This window comes from Babylonia areolata, chromosome 27, assembly GCF_041734735.1.
Source record: "Babylonia areolata isolate BAREFJ2019XMU chromosome 27, ASM4173473v1, whole genome shotgun sequence".
NCBI lineage: Eukaryota > Metazoa > Mollusca > Gastropoda > Neogastropoda > Buccinidae > Babylonia > Babylonia areolata.
Window position 1 is genome coordinate 312,600 of NC_134902.1, and position 26,727 is coordinate 339,326.

General features: G+C 49.3%; 1 protein-coding gene across 2 annotated transcripts in view; it reads right to left on the reverse strand.

Moving 5' to 3' along the window:
• The window catches only part of LOC143301385 (uncharacterized), a 158,679-nt gene that overhangs the window by 73,636 nt on the left and 58,316 nt on the right, over positions 1 to 26,727 (reverse strand). For both annotated transcript variants that reach the window (XM_076615629.1, XM_076615630.1), the window contains exon 3: positions 21,419 to 21,517. In XM_076615629.1, coding sequence (XP_076471744.1) covers positions 21,419 to 21,517 — 99 coding nt within the window. The remainder of the gene's footprint in view (positions 1 to 21,418; positions 21,518 to 26,727) is intronic.

Genomic DNA, 26,727 nt, shown 5'->3' on the forward strand with positions numbered 1-26,727 from the left:
TGTCTCCATGTCTGTCTGTCTGTGCTCACTCCCCCTTCTCTGTCATTGTCTCCATGTCTGTCTGTCTGTGCTCACTCCCCTCCTCTGTCAATGTCTCCATGTCTGTCTGTCTGTGCTCACTCCCCCTCCTCTGTCATTGTCTCCATGTCTGTCTGTCTGTGCTCACTCCCCCTACTCTGTCACTGTCTCTATGTCTGTGCTCACTCCCCCTGCTCTGTCATTGTCTCCATGTCTGTCTGTGCTCACTCCCCCTCATCTGTCATTGTCTCCATGTCTGTCTCTGTCTGTGCTCACTCCCCCTCCTCTGTCATTGTCTCTATGTCTGTCTGTCTGTGCTCACTTCCCCTCCTCTGTCATTGTCTCCATGTCTGTCTGTGCTCACTTCCCCTCCTCTGTCATTGTCTCCATGTCTGTCTGTGCTCACTCCCCCTCATATGTCATTCTCTCCATGTCTGTCTGTGCTCACTCCCCCTGCTCTGTCATTGTATCCATGTCTGTGTCTGTCTGTGCTCACTTCCCCTCCTCTGTCATTGTCTCCATGTCTGTCTATGCTCACTCCCCCTCCGCTGTCATTGTCTCCATGTCTGTCTGTGCTCACTCCCCCTGCTCTGTCATTGTCTCCATGTCTGTCTGTGCTCACTCCCCCTCCTCTGTCACTGTCTCCATGTCTGTCTGTGCTCACTTCCCCTTCTCTGTCATTGTCTCCATGTCTGTCTGTGCTCACTCCCCCTGCTCTGTCATTGTCTCCATGTCTGTCTCAGTCTGTGCTCACTCCCCCTCCTCTGTCATTGTCTCCATGTCTGTCTGTGCTCACTCCCCCTCCGCTGTCATTGTCTCCATGTCTGTCTGTGCTCACTTCCCCTCCTCTGTCATTGTCTCCATGTCTGTCTGTGCTCACTCCCCCTCATATGTCATTCTCTCCATGTCTGTCTGTGCTCACTCCCCCTGCTCTGTCATTGTCTCCATGTCTGTGTCTGTCTGTGCTCACTTCCCCTCCTCTGTCATTGTCTCTTTGTCTGTCTGTCTGGGCTCACATCCCCTCCTCTGTCATTGTCTCCATGTCTGTCTGTGCTCACTCCCCCTGCTCTGTCATTGTCTCCATGTCTGTCTGTCTGTGCTCACTCCCCCTCCTCTGTCATTGTCTCCATGTCTGTCTGTCTGTGCTCACTCCCCCTGCTCTGTCATTGTCTCCATGTCTGTCTATGCTCACTCCCCCTCCGCTGTCATTGTCTCCATGTCTGTCTGTGCTCACTCCCCCTGCTCTGTCATTGTCTCCATGTCTGTCTGTGCTCACTCCCCCTCCTCTGTCACTGTCTCCATGTCTGTCTGTGCTCACTTCCCCTTCTCTGTCATTGTCTCCATGTCTGTCTGTGCTCACTCCCCCTGCTCTGTCATTGTCTCCATGTCTGTCTCAGTCTGTGCTCACTCCCCCTCCTCTGTCATTGTCTCCATGTCTGTCTGTGCTCACTCCCCCTCCGCTGTCATTGTCTCCATGTCTGTCTGTGCTCACTTCCCCTCCTCTGTCATTGTCTCCATGTCTGTCTGTGTCTGTGCTCACTCCCCCTCCTCTGTCATTGTCTCCATGTCTGTCTGTCTGTGCTCACTCCCCCTCCTCTGTCATTGTGTCCATGTCTGTCTCTGTCTGTGCTCACTCTCCCTGCTCTGTCATTGTCTCCATGTCTGTCTGTGCTCACTCCCCCTCATCTGTCATTGTCTCCATGTCTGTCTCTGTCTGTGCTCACTTCCCCTGCTCTGTCATTGTCTCCATGTCTGTCTCTGTCTGTGCTCACTCCCCCTCATCTGTCATTGTCTCCATGTCTGTCTCTGTCTGTGCTCACTCCCCCTGCTCTGTCATTGTCTCCATGTCTGTCTGTCTGTCCTCACTCCCCCTGCTCTGTCATTGTCTCCATGTCTGTCTCTGTCTGTGCTCACTCCCCCTCCTCTGTCATTGTCTCCATGTCTGTCTGTGCTCACTCCCCCTCATCTGTCATTGTCTCCATGTCTGTCTCTGTCTGTGCTCACTCCCCCTCATCTGTCATTGTCTCCATGTCTGTCTGTCTGTCTGTGCTCACTTCCCCTCCTCTGTCATTGTCTCCATGTCTGTCTGTCTGTCTGTCTGTGCTCACTCCCCCTGCTCTGTCATTGTCTCCATGTCTGTCTGTCTGTGCTCACTCCCCTCCTCTGTCATTGTCTCCATGTCTGTCTGTGCTCACTCCCCCTCCTCTGTCATTGTCTCTATGTCTCTCTCTGTCTGTGCTCACTCCCCCTGCACTGTCATTGTCTCCATGTCTGTCTGTCTGTGCTCACTCCCCCTTCTCTGTCATTGTCTCCATGTCTGTCTGTCTGTGCTCACTCCCCTCCTCTGTCAATGTCTCCATGTCTGTCTGTCTGTGCTCACTCCCCCTCCTCTGTCATTGTCTCCATGTCTGTCTGTCTGTGCTCACTCCCCCTACTCTGTCACTGTCTCTATGTCTGTGCTCACTCCCCCTGCTCTGTCATTGTGTCCATGTCTGTCTGTGCTCACTCCCCCTGCTCTGTCATTGTCTCCATGTCTGTCTCTGTCTGTGCTCACTCCCCCTGCTCTGTCATTGTCTCCATGTCTGTCTGTCTCTGCTCACTCCCCCTGCTCTGTCATTGTCTCCATGTCTGTCTGTGCTCACTCCCCCTGCTCTGTCATTGTCTCCATGTCTGTCTGTGCTCACTCCCCCTCATCTGTCATTGTCTCCATGTCTGTCTCTGTCTGTGCTCACTCCCCCTCCTCTGTCATTGTCTCTATGTCTGTCTGTCTGTGCTCACTTCCCCTCCTCTGTCATTGTCTCCATGTCTGTCTGTGCTCACTTCCCCTCCTCTGTCATTGTCTCCATGTCTGTCTGTGCTCACTCCCCCTCATATGTCATTCTCTCCATGTCTGTCTGTGCTCACTCCCCCTGCTCTGTCATTGTCTCCATGTCTGTCTCTGTCTGTGCTCACTTCCCCTCCTCTGTCATTGTCTCTTTGTCTGTCTGTCTGGGCTCACTTCCCCTCCTCTGTCATTGTCTCCATGTCTGTCTGTGCTCACTCCCCCTGCTCTGTCATTGTCTCCATGTCTGTCTGTCTGTGCTCACTCCCCCTCCTCTGTCATTGTCTCCATGTCTGTCTGTCTGTGCTCACTCCCCCTGCTCTGTCATTGTCTCCATGTCTGTCTATGCTCACTCCCCCTCCGCTGTCATTGTCTCCATGTCTGTCTGTGCTCACTCCCCCTGCTCTGTCATTGTCTCCATGTCTGTCTGTGCTCACTCCCCCTCCTCTGTCACTGTCTCCATGTCTGTCTGTGCTCACTTCCCCTTCTCTGTCATTGTCTCCATGTCTGTCTGTGCTCACTCCCCCTGCTCTGTCATTGTCTCCATGTCTGTCTCAGTCTGTGCTCACTCCCCCTCCTCTGTCATTGTCTCCATGTGTCTGTGCTCACTCCCCCTCCGCTGTCATTGTCTCCATGTCTGTCTGTGCTCACTTCCCCTCCTCTGTCATTGTCTCCATGTCTGTCTGTGTCTGTGCTCACTCCCCCTCCTCTGTCATTGTCTCCATGTCTGTCTGTCTGTGCTCACTCCCCCTGCTCTGTCATTGTCTCCATGTCTGTCTGTCTGTGCTCACTCCCCTCCTCTGTCAATGTCTCCATGTCTGTCTGTCTGTGCTCACTCCCCCTCCTCTGTCATTGTCTCCATGTCTGTCTGTCTGTGCTCACTCCCCCTACTCTGTCACTGTCTCTGTGTCTGTGCTCACACCCCCTGCTCTGTCATTGTCTCCATGTCTGTCTGTGCTCACTCCCCCTGCTCTGTCATTGTCTCCATGTCTGTCTCTGTCTGTGCTCACTCCCCCTGCTCTGTCATTGTCTCCATGTCTGTCTGTCTGTGCTCACTCCCCCTGCTCTGTCATTGTCTCCATGTCTGTCTGTCTGTGCTCACTCCCCCTCATCTGTCATTGTCTCCATGTCTGTCTCTGTCTGTGCTCACTCCCCCTCATCTGTCATTGTCTCCATGTCTGTCTGTGTCTGTGCTCACTTCCCCTCCTCTGTCATTGTCTCCATGTCTGTCTCTGTCTGTGCTCACTTCCTCTCCTCTGTCATTGTCTCCATGTCTGTCTGTGCTCACTCCCCCTCCTCTGTCATTGTCTCCATGTCTGTCTGTGCTCACTCCCCCTGCTCTGTAATTGTCTCCATGTCTGTCTGTGCTCACTCCCCCTCCTCTGTCACTGTCTCCATGTCTGTCTGTGCTCACTTCCCCTGCTCTGTCATTGTCTCCATGTCTGTCTGTGCTCACTCCCCCTGCTCTGTAATTGTCTCCATGTCTGTCTGTGCTCACTCCCCCTACCCTGTCACTGTCTCTGTGTCTGTGCTCACTCCCCCTGCTCTGTCATTGTCTCCATGTCTGTCTGTGCTCACTCTCCCTGCTCTGTCATTGTCTCCATGTCTGTCTGTGCTCACTCCCCCTCATCTGTCATTTTCTCCATGTCTGTCTCTGTCTGTGCTCACTTCCCCTGCTCTGTCATTGTCTCCATGTCTGTCTCTGTCTGTGCTCACTCCCCCTCATCTGTCATTGTCTCCATGTCTGTCTCTGTCTGTGCTCACTTCCCCTGCTCTGTCATTGTCTCTATGTCTGTCTGTGCTCACTCCCCCTGCTCTGTCAGTGTCTCCATGTCTGTCTGTGCTCACTCCCCCTGCTCTGTCATTGTCTCCATGTCTGTCTCTGTCTGTGCTCACTCCCCCTCCTCTGTCATTGTCTCCATGTCTGTCTGTGCTCACTCCCCCTCATCTGTCATTGTCTCCATGTCTGTCTCTGTCTGTGCTCACTCCCCCTCATCTGTCATTGTCTCCATGTCTGTCTGTCTGTGCTCACTTCCCCTCCTCTGTCATTGTCTCCATGTCTGTCTGTCTGTCTGTGCTCACTCCCCCTGCTCTGTCATTGTCTCCATGTCTGTCTGTCTGTGCTCACTCCCCTCCTCTGTCAATGTCTCCATGTCTGTCTGTCTGTGCTCACTCCCCCTCCTCTGTCATTGTCTCCATGTCTGTCTGTCTGTGCTCACTCCCCCTACTCTGTCACTGTCTCTATGTCTGTGCTCACTCCCCCTGCTCTGTCATTGTCTCCATGTCTGTCTGTGCTCACTCCCCCTGCTCTGTCATTGTCTCCATGTCTGTCTCTGTCTGTGCTCACTCCCTCTGCTCTGTCATTGTCTCCATGTCTGTCTGTCTGTGCTCACTCCCCCTGCTCTGTCATTGTCTCCATGTCTGTCTGTGCTCACTCCCCCTGCTCTGTCATTGTCTCCATGTCTGTCTGTGCTCACTCCCCCTCATCTGTCATTGTCTCCATGTCTGTCTCTGTCTGTGCTCACTCCCCCTCCTCTGTCATTGTCTCTATGTCTGTCTGTCTGTGCTCACTTCCCCTCCTCTGTCATTGTCTCCATGTCTGTCTGTGCTCACTTCCCCTCCTCTGTCATTGTCTCCATGTCTGTCTGTGCTCACTCCCCCTCATATGTCATTCTCTCCATGTCTGTCTGTGCTCACTCCCCCTGCTCTGTCATTGTCTCCATGTCTGTCTCTGTCTGTGCTCACTTCCCCTCCTCTGTCATTGTCTCTTTGTCTGTCTGTCTGGGCTCACTTCCCCTCCTCTGTCATTGTCTCCATGTCTGTCTGTGCTCACTCCCCCTGCTCCGTCATTGTCTCCATGTCTGTCTGTCTGTGCTCACTCCCCCTCCTCTGTCATTGTCTCCATGTCTGTCTGTCTCTGCTCACTCCCCCTGCTCTGTCATTGTCTCCATGTCTGTCTATGCTCACTCCCCCTCCGCTGTCATTGTCTCCATGTCTGTCTGTGCTCACTCCCCCTGCTCTGTCATTGTCTCCATGTCTGTCTGTGCTCACTCCCCCTCCTCTGTCACTGTCTCCATGTCTGTCTGTGCTCACTTCCCCTTCTCTGTCATTGTCTCCATGTCTGTCTGTGCTCACTCCCCCTGCTCTGTCATTGTCTCCATGTCTGTCTCAGTCTGTGCTCACTCCCCCTCCTCTGTCATTGTCTCCATGTCTGTCTGTGCTCACTCCCCCTCCGCTGTCATTGTCTCCATGTCTGTCTGTGCTCACTTCCCCTCCTCTGTCATTGTCTCCATGTCTGTCTGTGTCTGTGCTCACTCCCCCTCCTCTGTCATTGTCTCCATGTCTGTCTGTCTGTGCTCACTCCCCCTCCTCTGTCATTGTCTCCATGTCTGTCTCTGTCTGTGCTCACTCTCCCTGCTCTGTCATTGTCTCCATGTCTGTCTGTGCTCACTCCCCCTCATCTGTCATTGTCTCCATGTCTGTCTCTGTCTGTGCTCACTTCCCCTGCTCTGTCATTGTCTCTATGTCTGTCTGTGCTCACTCCCCCTGCTCTGTCAGTGTCTCCATGTCTGTCTGTGCTCACTCCCCCTGCTCTGTCATTGTCTCCATGTCTGTCTCTGTCTGTGCTCACTCCCCCTCCTCTGTCATTGTCTCCATGTCTGTCTGTGCTCACTCCCCCTCATCTGTCATTGTCTCCATGTCTGTCTCTGTCTGTGCTCACTCCCCCTCATCTGTCATTGTCTCCATGTCTGTCTGTCTGTCTGTGCTCACTCCCCTCCTCTGTCAATGTCTCCATGTCTGTCTGTCTGTGCTCACTCCCCCTCCTCTGTCATTGTCTCCATGTCTGTCTGTCTGTGCTCACTCCCCCTCCTCTGTCATTGTCTCCATGTCTGTCTGTCTGTGCTCACTCCCCCTGCTCCGTCACTGTCTCTGTGTCTGTGCTCACTCCCCCTGCTCTGTCATTGTCTCCATGTCTGTCTCTGTCTGTGCTCACTCCCCCTCCTCTGTCATTGTCTCCATGTCTGTCTCTGTCTGTGCTCACTCCCCCTCATCTGTCATTGTCTCCATGTCTGTCTGTGCTCACTCCCCCTGCTCTGTCATTGTCGCCATGTCTGTCTCTGTCTGTGCTCACTCCCCCTCATCTGTCATTGTCTCCATGTCTGTCTCTGTCTGTGCTCACTCCCCCTCATCTGTCATTGTCTCCATGTCTGTCTGTCTGTCTGTCTGTGCTCACTTCCCCTCCTCTGTCATTGTCTCCATGTCTGTCTGTCTGTCTGTGCTCACTCCCCCTGCTTTGTCATTGTCTCCATGTCTGTCTGTCTGTGCTCACTCCCCCTGCTCTGTCATTGTCTCCATGTCTGTCTGTCTGTGCTCACTCCCCTCCTCTGTCATTGTCTCCATGTCTGTCTGTCTGTGCTCACTCCCCTCCTCTGTCATTGTCTCCATGTCTGTCTGTGCTCACTCCCCCTCCTCTGTCATTGTCTCTATGTCTGTCTCTGTCTGTGCTCACTTTATCTGCTCTGTCATTGTCTCCATGTCTGTCTGTGCTCACTCCCCCTGCTCTGTCATTGTCTCCATGTCTGTCTGTGCTCAATTCCCCTCCTCTGTCATTGTCTCCATGTCTGTCTCTGTCTGTGCTCACTTCCCCTCCTCTGTCATTGTCTCCATGTCTGTCTGTGCTCACTCCCCCTCCTCTGTCATTGTCTCCATGTCTGTCTCTGTCTGTGCTCACTTCCCCTCCTCTGTCATTGTCTCCATGTCTGTCTGTGCTCACTCCCCCTCCTCTGTCATTGTCTCTATGTCTGTCTGTGTCTGTGATCACTCCCCCTCCTCTGTCATTGTCTCCATGTCTGTCTGTGTCTGTGCTCACTCCCCGTCCTCTGTCACTGTCTCCATGTCTGTCTGTGTCTGTGCTCACTCCCCCTCCTCTGTCATTGTCTCCATGTCTGTCTGTGCTCACTCCCCCTGCTCTGTCATTGTCTCCATGTCTGTCTCAGTCTGCGCTCACTCCCCCTCATCTGTCATTGTCTCCATGTCTGTCTGTGCTCACTCCCCCTCCGCTGTCATTGTCTCCATGTCTGTCTGTGCTCACTTCCCCTCCTCTGTCATTGTCTCCATGTCTGTCTGTGTCTGTGCTCACTCCCCCTCCTCTGTCATTGTCTCCATGTCTGTCTGTCTGTGCTCACTCCCCCTCCTCTGTCATTGTCTCCATGTCTGTCTCTGTCTGTGCTCACTCTCCCTGCTCTGTCATTGTCTCCATGTCTGTCTGTGCTCACTCCCCCTCACCTGTCATTGTCTCCATGTCTGTCTCTGTCTGTGCTCACTTCCCCTGCTCTGTCATTGTCTCCATGTCTGTCTCTGTCTGTGCTCACTCCCCCTCATCTGTCATTGTCTCCATGTCTGTCTCTGTCTGTGCTCACTTCCCCTGCTCTGTCATTGTCTCTATGTCTGTCTGTGCTCACTCCCCCTGCTCTGTCAGTGTCTCCATGTCTGTCTGTGCTCACTCCCCCTGCTCTGTCAGTGTCTCCATGTCTGTCTCTGTCTGTGCTCACTCCCCCTCCTCTGTCATTGTCTCCATGTCTGTCTGTGCTCACTCCCCCTCATCTGTCATTGTCTCCATGTCTGTCTCTGTCTGTGCTCACTCCCCCTCATCTGTCATTGTCTCCATGTCTGTCTGTCTGTCTGTGCTCACTTCCCCTCCTCTGTCATTGTCTCCATGTCTGTCTGTCTGTCTGTGCTCACTCCCCCTGCTCTGTCATTGTCTCCATGTCTGTCTGTCTGTGCTCACTCCCCCTGCTCTGTCATTGTCTCCATGTCTGTCTGTCTGTGCTCACTCCCCCTCCTCTGTCATTGTCTCTATGTCTGTCTCTGTCTGTGCTCACTCCCCCTGCTCTGTCATTGTCTCCATGTCTGTCTGTCTGTGCTCACTCCCCCTGCTCTGTCATCGTCTCCATGTCTGTCTGTCTGTGCTCACTCCCCTCCTCTGTCAATGTCTCCATGTCTGTCTGTCTGTGCTCACTCCCCCTCCTCTGTCATTGTCTCCATGTCTGTCTGTCTGTGCTCACTCCCCCTACTCTGTCATTGTCCCCATGTCTGTCTCTGTCTGTGCTCACTCCCCCTCCTCTGTCATTGTCTCCATGTCTGTCTCTGTCTGTGCTCACTCCCCCTCATCTGTCATTGTCTCCATGTCTGTCTGTGCTCACTCCCCCTGCTCTGTCATTGTCGCCATGTCTGTCTCTGTCTGTGCTCACTCCCCCTCATCTGTCATTGTCTCCATGTCTGTCTCTGTCTGTGCTCACTCCCCCTCATCTGTCATTGTCTCCATGTCTGTCTGTCTGTCTGTGCTCACTTCCCCTCCTCTGTCATTGTCTCCATGTCTGTCTGTCTGTCTGTGCTCACTCCCCCTGCTTTGTCATTGTCTCCATGTCTGTCTGTCTGTGCTCACTCCCCCTGCTCTGTCATTGTCTCCATGTCTGTCTGTCTGTGCTCACTCCCCTCCTCTGTCATTGTCTCCATGTCTGTCTGTCTGTGCTCACTCCCCTCCTCTGTCATTGTCTCCATGTCTGTCTGTGCTCACTCCCCCTCCTCTGTCATTGTCTCTATGTCTGTCTCTGTCTGTGCTCACTTCCCCTGCTCTGTCATTGTCTCCATGTCTGTCTCTGTCTGTGCTCACTCCCCCTGCTCTGTCATTGTCTCCATGTCTGTCTGTCTGTGCTCACTCCCCTCCTCTGTCAATGTCTCCATGTCTGTCTGTCTGTGCTCACTCCCCCTCCTCTGTCATTGTCTCCATGTCTGTCTGTCTGTGCTCACTCCCCCTCCTCTGTCACTGTCTCCATGTCTGTCTGTGCTCACTCCCCCTGCTCTGTCATTGTCTCCATGTCTGTCTGTGCTCACTCCCCCTCATCTGTCATTGTCTCCATGTCTGTCTCTGTCTGTGCTCACTCCCCCTCATCTGTCATTGTCTCCATGTCTGTCTGTGTCTGTGCTCAATTCCCCTCCTCTGTCATTGTCTCCATGTCTGTCTCTGTCTGTGCTCACTTCCCCTCCTCTGTCATTGTCTCCATGTCTGTCTGTGCTCACTCCCCCTCCTCTGTCATTGTCTCCATGTCTGTCTCTGTCTGTGCTCACTTCCCCTCCTCTGTCATTGTCTCCATGTCTGTCTGTGCTCACTCCCCCTCCTCTGTCATTGTCTCTATGTCTGTCTGTGTCTGTGATCACTCCCCCTCCTCTGTCATTGTCTCCATGTCTGTCTGTGTCTGTGCTCACTCCCCGTCCTCTGTCACTGTCTCCATGTCTGTCTGTGTCTGTGCTCACTCCCCCTCCTCTGTCATTGTCTCCATGTCTGTCTGTGCTCACTCCCCCTGCTCTGTAATTGTCTCCATGTCTGTCTGTGCTCACTCCCCCTCCTCTGTCACTGTCTCCATGTCTGTCTGTGCTCACTTCCCCTTCTCTGTCATTGTCTCCATGTCTGTCTGTGCTCACTCCCCCTCCGCTGTCATTGTCTCCATGTCTGTCTGTGCTCACTTCCCCTCCTCTGTCATTGTCTCCATGTCTGTCTGTGTCTGTGCTCACTCCCCCTCCTCTGTCATTGTCTCCATGTCTGTCTGTCTGTGCTCACTCCCCCTCCTCTGTCATTGTCTCCATGTCTGTCTGTGCTCACTCCCCCTGCTCTGTCATTGTCGCCATGTCTGTCTCTGTCTGTGCTCACTCCCCCTCATCTGTCATTGTCTCCATGTCTGTCTCTGTCTGTGCTCACTCCCCCTCATCTGTCATTGTCTCCATGTCTGTATGTCTGTCTGTGCTCACTTCCCCTCCTCTGTCATTGTCTCCATGTCTGTCTGTCTGTCTGTGCTCACTCCCCCTGCTCTGTCATTGTCTCCATGTCTGTCTGTCTGTGCTCACTCCCCCTGCTCTGTCATTGTCTCCATGTCTGTCTGTCTGTGCTCACTCCCCTCCTCTGTCATTGTCTCCATGTCTGTCTGTCTGTGCTCACTCCCCTCCTCTGTCATTTTCTCCATATCTGTCTGTGCTCACTCCCCCTCCTCTGTCATTGTCTCTATGTCTGTCTCTGTCTGTGCTCACTCCCCCTGCTCTGTCATTGTCTCCATGTCTGTCTGTCTGTGCTCACTCCCCCTGCTCTGTCATTGTCTCCATGTCTGTCTGTCTGTGCTCACTCCCCTCCTCTGTCAATGTCTCCATGTCTGTCTGTCTGTGCTCACTCCCCCTCCTCTGTCACTGTCTCCATGTCTGTCTGTGCTCACTCCACCTGCTCTGTCATTGTCTCCATGTCTGTCTGTGCTCACTCCCCCTCATCTGTCATTGTCTCCATGTCTGTCTCTGTCTGTGCTCACTCCCCCTCATCTGTCATTGTCTCCATGTCTGTCTGTGTCTGTGCTCAATTCCCCTCCTCTGTCATTGTCTCCATGTCTGTCTCTGTCTGTGCTCACTTCCCCTCCTCTGTCATTGTCTCCATGTCTGTCTGTGCTCACTCCCCCTCCTCTGTCATTGTCTCCATGTCTGTCTCTGTCTGTGCTCACTTCCCCTCCTCTGTCATTGTCTCCATGTCTGTCTGTGCTCACTCCCCCTCCTCTGTCATTGTCTCCATGTCTGTCTGTGTCTGTGCTCAATTCCCCTCCTCTGTCATTGTCTCCATGTCTGTCTCTGTCTGTGCTCACTTCCCCTCCTCTGTCATTGTCTCCATGTCTGTCTGTGCTCACTCCCCCTCCTCTGTCATTGTCTCCATGTCTGTCTCTGTCTGTGCTCACTCCCCCTCCTCTGTCATTGTCTCCATGTCTGTCTCTGCTCACTTCCCCTGCTCTGTCATTGTCTCCATGTCTGTCTGTGCTCACTCCCCCTGCTCTGTCATTGTCTCCATGTCTGTCTCTGTCTGTGCTCACTCCCCCTGCTCTGTCATTGTCTCCATGTCTGTCTGTGTCTGTGCTCACTTCCCCTCCTCTGTCATTGTCTCCATGTCAATGACAAATGACAATGACAAATGTTTTATTGAGGGTAAAATGGATAAGCTGGAAGCTTCTTTACACCATGCCCTCACACACGCATACACACACATTGTAAGAAATGAAATAAGTATGAATAATAAATGACATAGAACAAACCAAAAACCAAATAGATAATAATAGTTACATAAATGGATGTATCAAAGACTACACTTACGGAAACATGAAAATCATACAAAACATTACCACATGAAAATCTTCAAACACACACGTGTGTGCACACACAGGCATCATACACATAATCTCGAACACACAAGTACACAGAGATACACACGCATACTTACACTCGCCGATTTTCCTTGCTTACACACTGTTGGAGAACAATTAATCAAAGTACGTTGGCTTACTAAGAGCTCATCATATGCTTTGATTTTGCTGGTACTAATTACATTTGTTGCATCAGATATTTTTGATACGATTTTTTGAAAGATGCTACTGTAGATCTATTTCTAAGATACTCGGGGATTTCATTCCACAGTTTACCACCAGAATAAGTGAGAGAAGACAAGAAAAGGTTAGTTCTGGGACGAGGGGTAAAAATGGTACTCTTGTTACGAATGATTCTTTCCGGGAATTTCCTATAAAGATATGGCGGTGCAAAGTTCTTCATAATTTTGAACATAAAAACACCCTTGTTAAAGCGACATTTAAGATGAAAGGGGAGAATATTTAGTTCAACATAGTCATTTGCTTGAATAGAAGATTTAAGGAGAATGAGCTTAAGGGAACGTCTGTATATACTTTCAAGAGGTTTTAAGCAATTTTTACTAGCCCCGTCCCAGCATGTTGATGCATAGTCAATATCAGGTTGGATGTATGCATGAAAAAATAATTTACGGGTATGTTGATTAAGGAAATGTTTAATTCTATTGAGCTGAAATACTTTTTTCGATAACTTCTTGCATAAAGCAGAGATATGATAAGACCACGAAAGGTTATTGTCAAGTGTAAGACCAAGTAGTCTATAAGAACTAACTTCCAGCAAATCATTATCAAGTACCTTGAGCCCTTTTATTTTAGATTTGATATTTTGTCGTTTTTGTCTGGTTGTGATTAACATAAATTTAGACTTCTGTGGGTGAATTGCCATGTGGTTCATTTCAGTCCAGTTTATAAGTTTATCAATATCGCTCTGCAACTTAGTGCATACTGTATTGGCATTTGCGTCTTTTTGATGGAGTGTTGTATCATCAGTGAAAAGTTCGCAAGAGGATGAAACGTGAAGTGGAAGATCATTTATATAAATTGAAAATAAAATAGGCCCTAAAACTGATCCCTGAGGAATACCATAATTAACTGACATAAGAGGGGACATTTTAGAAGCTTGGATAACCGCTTGTTTCCTATTATCAAGAAAAGAAGATATCAGTTCAACTGAATCAGATGATAAGCCATACATGACTAACTTTTTCGAAAGTAGTTTATGATCTATTGTATCAAAGGCTTTTGCAAAATCAACAAAAACAGACCCAGTAAGTAAGTTATCATTAATGTTTAAATGCCATTCCTCAACAAGATTAGTCAGTGCAGTATGACAGGAATAATTTTTTCTAAAGCCACTTTGATTGGGGTGAAATAAATCATATTTGTTGAAATGTGACTGAAGGTTAAGTTTGATATGTTTTTCGAGGGGTTTGGATAATGTGGACAATATTGATATAGGTCTATAGTTAGTAGGGTCAGATGGATCTCCATATTTAAAGACCGGTAACACTTTAGCATTTTTTAAAAGCCTGTGGATAGGAGCGTTTTTCTATACAGAGGTTATAGATATACGTGATGTGTTCAGAGATGATAGGTGCTGCTATCTTCAAAATCTTACTATCGATACCATCTAAACCTCGGGATGTGGACTGTTTTAATGAGCATAATTCTTTGAAAACATCATGTACACTAATGTATGCTAGCTGAAAGTTAGAGTGTATTCTTTTCGTGTTACAAAAACATTTGAGCAATTGTAAGTCATTGGACTCGGTGATATCAACCCCGACAGTTCTTTCTGCGACAGTGGTAAAGTGTATATTCAGAATTTCAGCTGACATCTCATTCCCAGAAGGAGTAAATTGAACTTTTTTTCCTGACAGTCGGTTGATAGCTTTCCAAATGGATTTTGTATCTCTTTTAGATATTATCAAATCACTAAAATATTTCTTTTTGGCAGCCCGTTTCATTGATGTTACTTTATTTCTTTGTTTCTTAAATTTTTCATCTTTTCCTGTAGTTTTTAATAATAGATCTCGAGCCTTTATTTCAATATTTATATCTTCTGTCAACCACGGGGCCTTATCATCCTGTCTAACGCGTTTAGTCCTCAAGGGAACATGTCTGTTGAAGACGGAAAGAAAGTACTGATACCATGTCGCAAGCGCACTGTCAGGGTCGGTGCACTGGTAAACATCAGAAAATTTAGCCATACATAAATCAGACAGAAACCCTACTGTGTCAAAAGTTCTGTAACTACGGAATGACATATACCTGTGATTGCATCTGGGGATTTTTATACCTTTCTTTGACCATGTTAGACATACTGGAAAGTGATCACTAAGGCCAAATACAGGAACAGAGGTTTCTACAACATTTCTAGGGTTAGTTACGTAAATGTGATCGATTAGTGTTTCAGAGAGAAGTGTCTTCCTTGTTGGAGTATTAACTATCTGTGTTAGATTATACATTTCAGTGATTCCCTTCCATTTATCATGTGGTTTTAACAAATCAATGTTAAAATCACCCAGCAAAATAATTTCCGTGGAATAGTTAGTTGCATCTTCCATCATGTGCTCAAAGCGATCAAGCCACTCAACCCTTTCTTCGGGATTTCTGTATAGAAAACATACAAGGATTGGCTTGGTCCCTTTTAAGCGAATCTCTAACCAAATGCATTCAATTTTATATTTATCAAAAATACTAACTCTTTTGTAATTTACAGACTGATGAACATAAGCTACCAATCCTGTTTCCAGTTTAACCGTGGCATCACGCCTGACGAGGTGGTATCCTGGAATAGATATCACATTGTCTGAAACAACATCAGATAATCGTGTTTCGGAAAAGGCAAAAACATGAAAGCAATTACCAGAATTAGAAAGGATGGGGGAAATGTCTGACATCTTGTTCAGCATATGACAAATATTAAGGTATCCTATTTTGAATCCAGTTTTAGTCAGCCACTTCGGGGTGTTGGAGCAGTTCTCCATAATCAAATGGTGTATAATCACAGGGCAAATGCAAGTGGTGAATGTCCTGAGCAAACACAATAACACTTATAAAAATACAAGTTATTCTAATAACTTATTTAAGAAATGTAGAAATACAACGGTTAAATTTTGTACAAAGGCAAAAATTCTGAAAAAAATGGAAGGTTTAAGTATAGACACGTGACACCAATTGTTCACACAACTTCAGTCAACAAGACAGAGAGTAACGTGCAGTATTACACCGTCCCAATCCGAGTGTGAAAACTGGCCTGAATTGGCAATGAATTCACAATACATGAACAACGTGAAAATATATTCTTTATTTCAGTTTAACATCGTTTAACCAAATGTAATTAAAAGATATATGAATAATGTCTGTTTTATGCAGAGCATAATAGCGACCTTTCAGTCCTGTATATGCCGCATTGTCATAGGCCACATATATTGCACACAAGTGTAGCCATGCCGTATCAGATCATGTCAATATATATATATTAGCAGCCCGATGCTCCATAGATACCATGGTGGCGTCGGTCGTTGACGGTCTCGGTCGTACACCAGCTGTGACGCCAGGTTGACCAGCTGCTGTGCACACTGGCCAACAGGGCTGTGTGGGAGCCAGTTGTGGTTGTCGCACATGGATCCGCCCTGTTGTGTAGGTGTGAAGTCCATGGCACCTGGTCCTGGGTACTGACTGTGTGTGAACCCTCCACTGTGGGTACTGAAGGGAGGGAAAGGGAATGGGTCTGGGAATCTGGGATGTGGGATATAGGGAGTTATGTGACGTGGGAGAGGGTAAGAAGGAGGGGCATGTGGGAAGGATGAAAAGCCATTGGGTGGGGGGTATGGGTTTGTGTTTGCCCGGGATCGTCTGTCTTGAGGGGGAGGTACATCTTCCCCTACATCATCCGCCATCCAGTCTGTAGGTGTACGGTCCTGGGGCCGGACTCGCTGAGGTGGACGTGCCTCACTGAAGGTGACACGCCGGTCATTCCGGGACGGCAGAGGGGGGAAGTGGGCAATGGATGACAAGGGAGGAGAACCTGTGTCTGTAGAGTCTGGGTGCTGAGAGCAGTGTGAGGAAGCTGCTCCACTGTTGAAGTGCGGGGCTCTCCCTCCATCTCTGTGTCCTGAGGAAGGACGTGAGGACCCCACGTCTTCAGGGCGGTTTTTGCTGTCTGCACGCCCAGACTGAGGGAGAACTTTCTTAAAGTTGACGGCAAGGCAGGCCGTCCCTCTTCTACTGGGGTGAGTGGCATCATTATACAATGCCTGACGTGGTGCCCCGTTCTGAGTTACAAATGCACTGTAGTGATCAATCATGTCTACCTTCATGCTCGTGCAGGCAGAATACAAACTTCTGTTTGATGGCGCTATGGCGTTATTCAGTTGATTTCGACCTCTAGCAGGGAGAATGGAGCTTAATGCTATGTATGCTGAGGGAAAACAACTGGTACACAGGTCAATGAGTTCACACCAGTTCTGTGTTGAGATTGGTCCCGCTGGACAATCATTTACCCCAACATGGACAATAACAGTGTGAATATGGTCTTTCTTTTCTGAGTACTTTAACCACTGGGTGAGATCAGTGACTGTTAGTCCAGGAATACATATTTTGAAGAGTGGGTCATTGTATGTCTGTAGTCTCTTTGGGTTCACATATCTTATGACAGAGTCCCCTATCAGTAACGAGGAGGAATCGGCGGGGATGTTTATTTCACTCAGTACTTTCTCTGGGGACATCTTTTGATTCAGTATTTTACCATCATGTGAGGAATCATGTGTGGGGGTATCTGGGGTACTTTTGACTCTGGGAGAGTGTGGGACTCTGTGACTGCTGTCAACAGGTTGTTGCTGGCTGGATTCGGACAGAACATCAAACCGATTTTGTACTGGTACATCTCTATTTTCAGTGTCGATTTGATGAACTGCCGAAACAAACTGAGGTGTGCTTTCAAGACAAACCTCATCACTAGCATCTTTATGTGGCAAGGATTCACCTGATACTGTGGCCTGTGCTGTCAATGGACCAGAACGTTGGTCATCAGAGACTGACAGGATTTGGGTCTGTTGGTCAAAATGCTTCTCTGAAGCATTACTGTCAGACAGACCACACTGGGTGGAAGTACTACATGATGAGGTAGATTTTTTCTTCAGTTGTTTTATTTCTGAATGAAGAGTCCCAAGTTGTGTTTTTAGTGAATGATTTTCTTTTGACAGGCTGGTTACTGCGGAACTGACGTCAGAGATAATGGTTTTTAGACTGTCAAGAGCAGAGTGTAAGGACTCAACCTTATGGTCAATGTGGTGTTTGAGTTCATTCTTAATGGAAACTTTAGAGTCTTCTAGACTTGATACAAAATGAATCTCACTGTCGGCTTGGCTGTTTATTAGATCCTCAATAGTTGTTTCTACACTTTGGAGTTTTTCAAAGATAGTTTTACCAACATAGTTTGTAGGGCAAAGCGTTCGTCTGCGATGACGTTTTAATTGTTTGGATGGTTTTGGAGTTGATTTCACTGCCATTCGTCTGTGACTGGTACTGACAGGGGAAGTCAGGCTTTCATCACCATTTGGATGGGGTTGTGTCTGTTCATGGTGACCCTTATCTTTGTCAAAAGGGGTTATCTGAACTGCAGGAGACACCACAGAAAAGTCACCCATAAATTCTAGAAGAATACTTCTTTCATTCTGTAACTGCTCTGACACTGGGTGCGTGGGTACTGGTGGAGGGGGGGCTACTTCCTTCTGGGTATAAACAGGGGGAGATAAATCTAACCTGTTATTACTGTCTGTCAGGAAGGTTAGTGGTATGGAGAGTATTGCAGTCTGAAAGGCATGCAAATCTTGCTTTTCACAATACTCATACACAGTTTCTTTCAAAACTTCACATTCCTCTGTGTCCCATTTAACACAGTCACTTCCCTGACACAATAAGGTTCCTGAGCCTTGCCGAGTGTAATACAAGGACAGGGTCACACGTTTAGACTGTTTACTGAATAGTCTTATGACAGTCTTGGCCAGATTGGTGGGAACCGGGTCTTCAATCCACAGGGGGAGGAAAAGGGGATTGGCATCGTAATCATAATCGTTCTTTTCTATCAGAATGAATGTATCGGTAATTGATGCATAACGATAACACAAGCAGTTCCTCCATGCAACAAGTTCTATTTCTGAACAGGAAAATCGTTTTTGTAGGTCATCTATTGTCGGCTGTAATTTACAGTCTCTTATCTCAACGCTGCTATCCATCATGATAAAGAAACTTCAACATATGATTAGCATGACTGTGTATCATAAAATATAGTTCAGACCACTCGGACATGGGACAAGGAAAAGTTACTGATTCATGACACAGATCACAAATCACACAATTTAAAGCGGCTGTCCGTATTTAGAGCGCACAGGTCTCGCTGACCGTGACAACAAAACAAACTGCACGTGCAGAACGGACACTTGTACAGCGTTTCACACTGGACACCTCTGAACAAACGTCAGGGCAATGTTTCTTCATTATTCCATGTAGATCATCAAGCTCTAATTACAGTCCATACCTTGTTCATCGAAGCATTATAATCACACCACTGCAGTCACATTGTGTTGATAAAACAACCAACCAAAATGACGTCCTCTGACACCGTTAAACACACCAAAACATCAGAGCGATCAAAAAACACGTCCGTTCCACACTGAGTGTGAGAGAGAGAGCATGTCTGTCTGTGCTCACTCCCCCTGCTCTGTCATTGTCTCCATGTCTGTCTGTGCTCACTCCCCCTGCTCTGTCATTGTCTCTATGTCTGTCTGTGCTCACTTCCCCTGCTCTGTCATTGTCTCCATGTCTGTCTGTGCTCACTTCCCTCCTCTGTCATTGTCTCCATGTCTGTCTGTCTGTCTGTGCTCACTCCCCCTGCTCTGTCATTGTCTCCAAGTCTGTCTGTGCTCACTCCCCCTCCTCTGTCAATGTCTCCATGTCTGTCTGTGCTCACTCCCCTCCTCTGTCATTGTCTCCATGTCTGTCTGTGCTCACTCCCCCTCCTCTGTCATTGTCTCCATGTCTGTCTGTGCTCACTCCCCCTGCTCTGTCATTGTCTCCATGTCTGTCTTTGCTCACTCCCCCTGCTCTGTCATTGTCTCCATGTCTGTCTGTCTGTGCTCACTCCCCCTCCTCTGTCATTGTCTCCATGTCTGTCTGTGCTCACTACCCCTCATCTGTCATTGTCTCCATGTCTGTCTGTGCTCACTCCCCCTGCTCTGTCATTGTCTCCATGTCTGTCTGTGCTCACTCCCCCTCCTCTGTCATTGTCTCCATGTCTGTCTCTGTCTGTGCTCACTTCCCCTCCTCTGTCATTGTCTCCATGTCTGTCTGTCTGTGCTCACTCCCCTCCTCTGTCATTGTCTCCATGTCTGTCTGTGCTCACTCCCCCTCCTCTGTCATTGTCTCCATGTCTGTCTGTGCTCACTCCCCCTCCTCTGTCACTGTCTCTATGTCTGTGCTCACTCCCCCTGCTCTGTCATTGTCTCTATGTCTGTCTCTGTCTGTGCTCACTCCGCCTCATCTGTCATTGTCTCCATGTCTGTCTCTGTCTGTGCTCACTCCACCTCATCTGTCATTGTCTCCATGTCTGTGTCTGTCTGTGCTCACTCCCCCTGCTCTGTCATTGTCTCCATGTCTGTCTCTGTCTGTGCTCACTTCCCCTCCTCTGTCATTGTCTCCATGTCTGTCTGTGCTCACCCCCTCCTCTGTCATTGTATCCATGTCTGTCTGTGCTCACTTCCCCTCCTCTGTCATTGTCTCCATGTCTGTCTGTGATCACTCCCCCTGCTCTGTCATTGTCTCCATGTCTGTCTCTGTCTGTGCTCACTCCCCCTCATCTGTCATTGTCTCCATGTCTGTCTGTGCTCACTCCCCCTCCTCTGTCATTGTCTCCATGTCTGTCTGTCTGTGCTCACTCCCCCTGCTCTGTCATTGTCTCCATGTCTGTCTCTGTCTGTGCTCACTCCCCCTCATCTGTCATTGTCTCCATGTCTGTCTGTGCTCACTCCCCCTGCTCTGTCAATGTCTCCATGTCTGTCTCTGTCTGTGCTCACTCCCCCTGCTCTGTCATTGTCTCCATGTCTGTCTGTGCTCACTCCCCCTCATCTGTCATTGTCTCCATGTCTGTCTGTCTGTGCTCACCCCCTCCTCTGTCACTGTCTCCATGTCTGTCTCTGTCTGTGCTCACTCCCCCTCCTCTGTCACTGTCTCCATGTCTGTCTGTCTGTGCTCACTTCCCCTCCTCTGTCACTGTCTCCATGTCTGTCTGTGCTCACTCCCCCTGCTCTGTCATTGTCTCCATGTCTGTCTCTCTGTCTCCTCACTCCCCCTCCCTCTCATTGTCTCTATCTCTGTCTCTGTGCTCACTCCCCGTTCTCTGTCACTGTCTCCATGTCTGTCTCCGTTCACTCCCCCTGCTCTGTCATTGTCTCCATGTCTGTCTGTGCTCACTCCCCCTGCTCTGTCATTGTCTCCATGTCTGTCTCTGTCTGTGCTCACTCCCCCTGCTCTGTCATTGTCTCTATGTCTGTCTGTGCTCACTCCCCCTGCTCTGTCATTGTCTCCATGTCTGTCTCTGTCTGTGCTCACTCCCCCTCCTCTGTCATTGTCTCCATGTCTGTCTGTGCTCACTCCCCCTCCTCTGTCACTGTCTCCATGTCTGTCTGTCTGTGCTCACCCCCTCCTCTGTCATTGTCTCCATGTCTGTCTGTGCTCACTCCCCCTCCTCTGTCATTGTCTCCATGTCTGTCTGTGCTCACTCCCCCTCCTCTGTCATTGTCTCCATGTCTGTCTGTCTGTGCTCACTTCCCCTCCTCTGTCATTGTCTCCATGTCTGTCTCTGTTCACTCCCCCTCCTCTGTCACTGTCTCCATGTCTGTCTGTGCTCACTCCCCCTCCTCTGTCACTGTCTCCATGTCTGTCTGTGCTCACTCCCCCTCCTCTGTCATTGTCTCCATGTCTGTCTGTCTGTGCTCACTTCCCCTCCTCTGTCACTGTCTCCATGTCTGTCTGTGCTCACTTCCCCTCCTCTGTCACTGTCTCCATGTCTGTCTGTGCTCACTCCCCCTCCTCTGTCATTGTCTCCATGTCTGTCTGTGCTCACTCCCCCTCCTCTGTCATTGTCTCCATGTCTGTCTGTGCTCACTCCCCCTGCTCTGTCATTGTCTCCATGTCTGTCTGTGCTCACTCCCCCTCCTCTGTCATTGTCTCCATGTCTGTCTGTGCTCACTCCCCCTGCTCTGTCATTGTCTCCATGTCTGTCTGTGCTCACTCTGCCATGTCCCATCTCTGTCTTTGTCAGTGTCTGTTACCAGGGATCTACAGGCGAACTAACCTTTGTGTGACGATCCCTCTGGGGATTTGGATTCCCCCAGGGTGCCAGTGGCCGTGTCCACAGGAATGACGTTGGGGGACTCTGACGTCAAGGCAGGTACTGCAGGCACGTGCACACAAGACAGGGATCACGTGACTTTCACACTCATCACAGACATGATGCTGATGATAATCTGTCTCTGTCATAGTGTCCGTGTCTGTCTCTTTCTTCGAGCCCCTCCAATATCTCTTTCATTGTCTGTCTGTCTGTCTGTCTGTGTGTCTGTCTCTTTCCTCCCCCACCCCCTCCACTGTCTGTCTGTCTCTTTCCTCCCCCACCCCCTCCACTGTCTGTCTGTCTCTTTCCTCCCCCACCCCCCTCCACTGTCTGTCTGTCTGTCTCTTTCCTCCCCCACCCCCCTCCACTGTCTGTCTGTCTGTCTCTTTCCTCCCCCACCCCCCTCCACTGTCTGTCTGTCTGTCTGTCTCTTTCCTCCCCCTCCACTGTCTGTCTGTCTGTCTGTCTCTTTCCTCCCCCACCCCTCTCCACTGTCTGTCTGTCTGTCTGTCTCTTTCCTCCCCCACCCCCCTCCACTGTCTGTCTCTTTCCTCCCCCACCCCTCTCCACTGTCTGTCTGTCTGTCTCTTTCCTCCCCTACTCCCCTCCACTGTCTGTCTGTCTCTTTCCTCCCCCACCCCCCTCCACTGTCTGTCTGTCTGTCTGTCTCTTTCCTCCACTACTCCCCTCCACTGTCTGTCTCTTTCCTCCCCCACCCCCCTCCACTGTCTGTCTGTCTGTCTCTTTCCTCCCCCACCCCCCTCCACTGTCTGTCTGTCTTGTCTCTTTCCTCCCCCACCCCCCTCCACTGTCTGTCTGTCTGTCTGTCTGTTTCCTCCCCCACCCCTCTCCACTGTCTGTCTGTCTGTCTGTCTCTTTCCTCCCCTACTCCCCTCCACTGTCTGTCTGTCTCTTTCCTCCCCCACCCCCCTCCACTGTCTGTCTGTCTGTCTCTTTCCTCCCCCCCCCCCCTCCACTGTCTGTCTGTCTCTTTCCTCCCCCACCCCCCTCCACTGTCTGTCTGTCTGTCTGTCTCTTTCCTCCCCCACCCCTCTCCACTGTCTGTCTGTCTGTCTGTCTCTTTCCTCCCCCACCCCCCTCCACTGTCTGTCTCTTTCCTCCCCCACCCCTCTCCACTGTCTGTCTGTCTGTCTCTTTCCTCCCCTACTCCCCTCCACTGTCTGTCTGTCTCTTTCCTCCCCCACCCCCCTCCACTGTCTGTCTGTCTGTCTGTCTCTTTCCTCCACTACTCCCCTCCACTGTCTGTCTCTTTCCTCCCCCACCCCCCTCCACTGTCTGTCTGTCTGTCTCTTTCCTCCCCCACCCCCCTCCACTGTCTGTCTGTCTTGTCTCTTTCCTCCCCCACCCCCCTCCACTGTCTGTCTGTCTGTCTGTCTGTTTCCTCCCCCACCCCTCTCCACTGTCTGTCTGTCTCTTTCCTCCCCCACCCCCCTCCACTGTCTGTCTGTCTGTCTCTTTCCTCTGCCACCCCCCTCCACTGTCTGTCTGTCTGTCTCTTTCCTCCCCTACTCCCCTCCACTGTCTGTCTCTTTCCTCCCCCACCCCCCTCCACTGTCTGTCTCTTTCCTCCCCCACCCCCCTCCACTGTCTGTCTGTCTGTCTCTTTCCTCCCCCACTCCCCTCCACTGTCTGTCTGTCTGTCTCTTTCCTCCCCCACCCCCTTCACTGTCTGTCTGTCTGTCTGTCTCTTTCCTCCCCCACCCCCCCTCCACTGTCTGTCTGTCTGTCTCTTTCCTCCCCCACCCCCTTCACTGTCTGTCTGTCTCTTTCCTCCCCCACCCCCCTCCACTGTCTGTCTGTCTGTCTCTTTCCTCCCCCACCCCCTTCACTGTCTGTCTGTCTCTTTCCTCCCCCACCCCCTCCACTGTCTGTCTGTCTCTTTCCTCCCCCAACCCCTTCACTGTCTGTCTGTCTGTCTGTCTCTTTCCTCCCCCACGCCCTTCACTGTCTGTCTGTCTGTCTGAAAAGACTCTTGCTGTCCGGCCAGCCGGACGTGTCAACATTTCCTCCTGCAAAAATGGCAGTTTAAGACAGTTACAGGTGGTGAACTATGGCAATTTTTTGCAAGACAGCATCTAAAGGTACATGGGATATGAGAGCGACGTTAATTCTGCATTACCGACTTCCGGTTTGGCCTCCGATGTCGGCAGGCCACGTTCTTCTGTGCTCTGTGCTTTTCGTTTTTGCAAAAATATAGTGGCTTCGACATGTCGAAGGATTTAGCTCCAGGTTTGTAAGTGAGAAAAGCGAATTAGTACACTGTGTGTTTGTACTGTGCTCCTTTCGCCAACATGTGTGTGTGGAACGAGCGAAAAAGACCAGGGGAAAGCAGTTTCCAGTGTTGGGGCCACCATGGCGGCGCCACGCCATCCCCGCCGGCCGTGGAACCAGTATACATTACTACCAGGGCACTCCCTACATACGAGACGCTGCCTACAGTGTATGACATTTGTGTTGCCGCGGAGGCTGCGTGCGGTCGAGGAACAAATCGGGGGGCGCAGCGGATTCGCGGTCTGTGGCGGATACATCCGCGAAATGAAGAAGTAAGAGACCATTTGTTACTGGAAGGGTTCCTGTTTAGGGGAGCACGAGTGTCTCTCCTGGATAGGAATCCTTTTGTTAACAAGGACCAGGGGGGTGAAAAACCCACCACAAAGCTGTGGGTCAATAACATCCCGCTTAGTATCAGTAACGAACTAATAGAAACAGCTCTGAAAAAGATAGGGGTAGAGCTACGGTCATCTCTCAGAAATGAGCTGGCAAGAAACCCCGACGGGCGACTGACCCAATTTGAAACTGGCCGCCGTTTCGTGTACATCACGGTACCAGTCACACCACTGAGGCCAGTCATGAAAATCGGTGTATTCACGGCAGACATTTATCACAAAGAACAAAAGCAAAAAACAAAAAAGTGTAACAAATGCCTGCAGGAAGGACATGTGGCAGCTAACTGTGAAGGGGAGGTGGTTTGCAAAGGTTGCCTGCAGCAGGGGCATAAAATAATGGACTGCCCCTCTTCGGTGCCCCTCAATGCCGAGGAAGAAGTAGTTAGGGAAGATGAAACACCAGCAGCATGCGAGCCACAGGGCAGCAGTCAACCAGCACTGACACTGCCAGGCGAGCAAGTAGGCCTACCAGTGTGCGGAAGAGGTGATGCGAGCAACACGCAGGGCCAGACAGCAGCCAGTCCCGTGAAGCCGGCGCACACACACAACTTAATTTTATCAAAAAGATACTGGTTTCAATTGGATTCTCCCACGTGTGGGAGAACCAAGGCACACTCAGCATTAAGCGACTAAAATATTCAGTCTTGAATAAACTACAGGATAAATATGTTCAATATTGGAACAGCAGAAAGAACGAGACCATTTCAAGGCTCTCCTTTTATTGCAAAATTGCAAATACTTATACATTACAACCTTACCTGATTAGCTGCAAAAATACTAAACACAGAGGAGCACTATGTCGATTGCGAATAAGTGCACATGAACTTGAAATTGAGCGTGGACGTCACTACAACGTAACTAGGAAAGACCGGCTATGTAAATCATGTGGAGTTATAGAGGATGAACTGCATTTTCTGGACAAGTGTAGTGTGTACTCTAACTTGAGGTCTCGCCTACTTGTGACAGTCAATTCCCAGTCTTCGAATCATTGGCCAGATGGCACTGGCAACACAATAATCCAAAGGCCGAGTTCTCTGTTGCCACAAAATTATTTCCAACCAGAACTGGCAAAATACATATATGAATGCTTTAAAGTTCGCAGTCCATAGCTATGTCTTATGGAATATCCTGCATGTGCTCACAACTTATTGCTTTTACTTTTTGTTTGCTTGTTGTGTTTAGTTTATAGTGTCCATAATTCCTATGATGGTTTTACGACAATTAAATGAGTTCTGAGTTCTGAGTTCTGAGTTCACACACACCGCAACAACGAGCCTTGCTGGAAGAAAAGAAAAAAGGGAGAGGAGTGAATCTCCCACAACGCCAGTGCCGGACAGCAAACGGCCGACTGTAGTGGCCCCGGACAAAGCAAGAGGAGAGGAAGAGAAAGCAGACAGCATGCAGGAGGGGGTCGACACCTGGCACGTGTTCTCTCCCCACCGGTCTGACCTTTCCCTCACGACCCTTGGCTTCGTTTTATGGACTTGTGATTTATGATTAATGATTTTGGTTATCTGCTGCAGAAATCTGAAGAAATGCTATCCCCATACCAGTTATGAACCACGATATATGTATTGGTACTTTAAATGTGCGGGGTCTGAGAAATAAGCTAAAAAGAAAAGTTGTATTTGACTTCCTCAGAAAACAAAAGTTAGACATTGCATGTTTGCAGGAGACATACGTTACAGATGATGTGATGCACGAAATCGATAGACAATGGTCGGGAAGCATATTCTATAGTGCAGGAACTAACAGAAGCAATGGACTCATTATCCTCATTTCCAAACTTAAGCAGATGCAGGCAGAATTAATTCATGCAGCAGAGAGAATACTACTAATTAGAGTCAGGCATGACAACAAAATAACCATCATCACTAATTGCTATGCACCAAACTCGACCGTAGATAAATTAGAATTCATAAACCAACTGGGCAGCCTGCTGCTAAAGCAAGACTACGACCATTTGTGGGTACTGGGTGATTTCAACACAACAATAAGCCATCTAGATAACATCGCGGGCAAACCACACTCACCACGAGAAAATGAAGCTCTCATGGAAATGTTATCTTCTCTAGACCTGGAAGACACATGGAGATCTATCCACCCAGACGTCAAAGAATATACTTGGTCAAGATCCACTCCTTTCACAGCAAGGAGAATTGATTATATTTTCTGTGACACTATCTCCCAAGCACTCGTGCAGAAAACGGACATTGAGTTATTTCCCCACTCAGACCACAAACTTGTAAAAGCAATATTCAGCGCAAACGGGTTTCAAAGAGGTACAGGATACTGGAAGTTTAATAGCTCGTTGCTATCAGAGGAACGTTTTCTGGAAGAAACAAACGATTTTATAGATTCACATTTCTCAAAATATAAAGACTAAAATCCACAAAAAGCCTGGGAAATGTTTAAAGTTAAATACAAGTCCTACTGTATCAACTATTCAAAAATCGCCAAAAATAGGGCTTCAAATAAACATGCAAAAATCAAAATGCTGCACGACATTGAACAAAATCTGACACAAAGCATTCTTGATAAAAACATGATAATGAAAGCGCAACAACTAAAAAAAGAAATAGAACT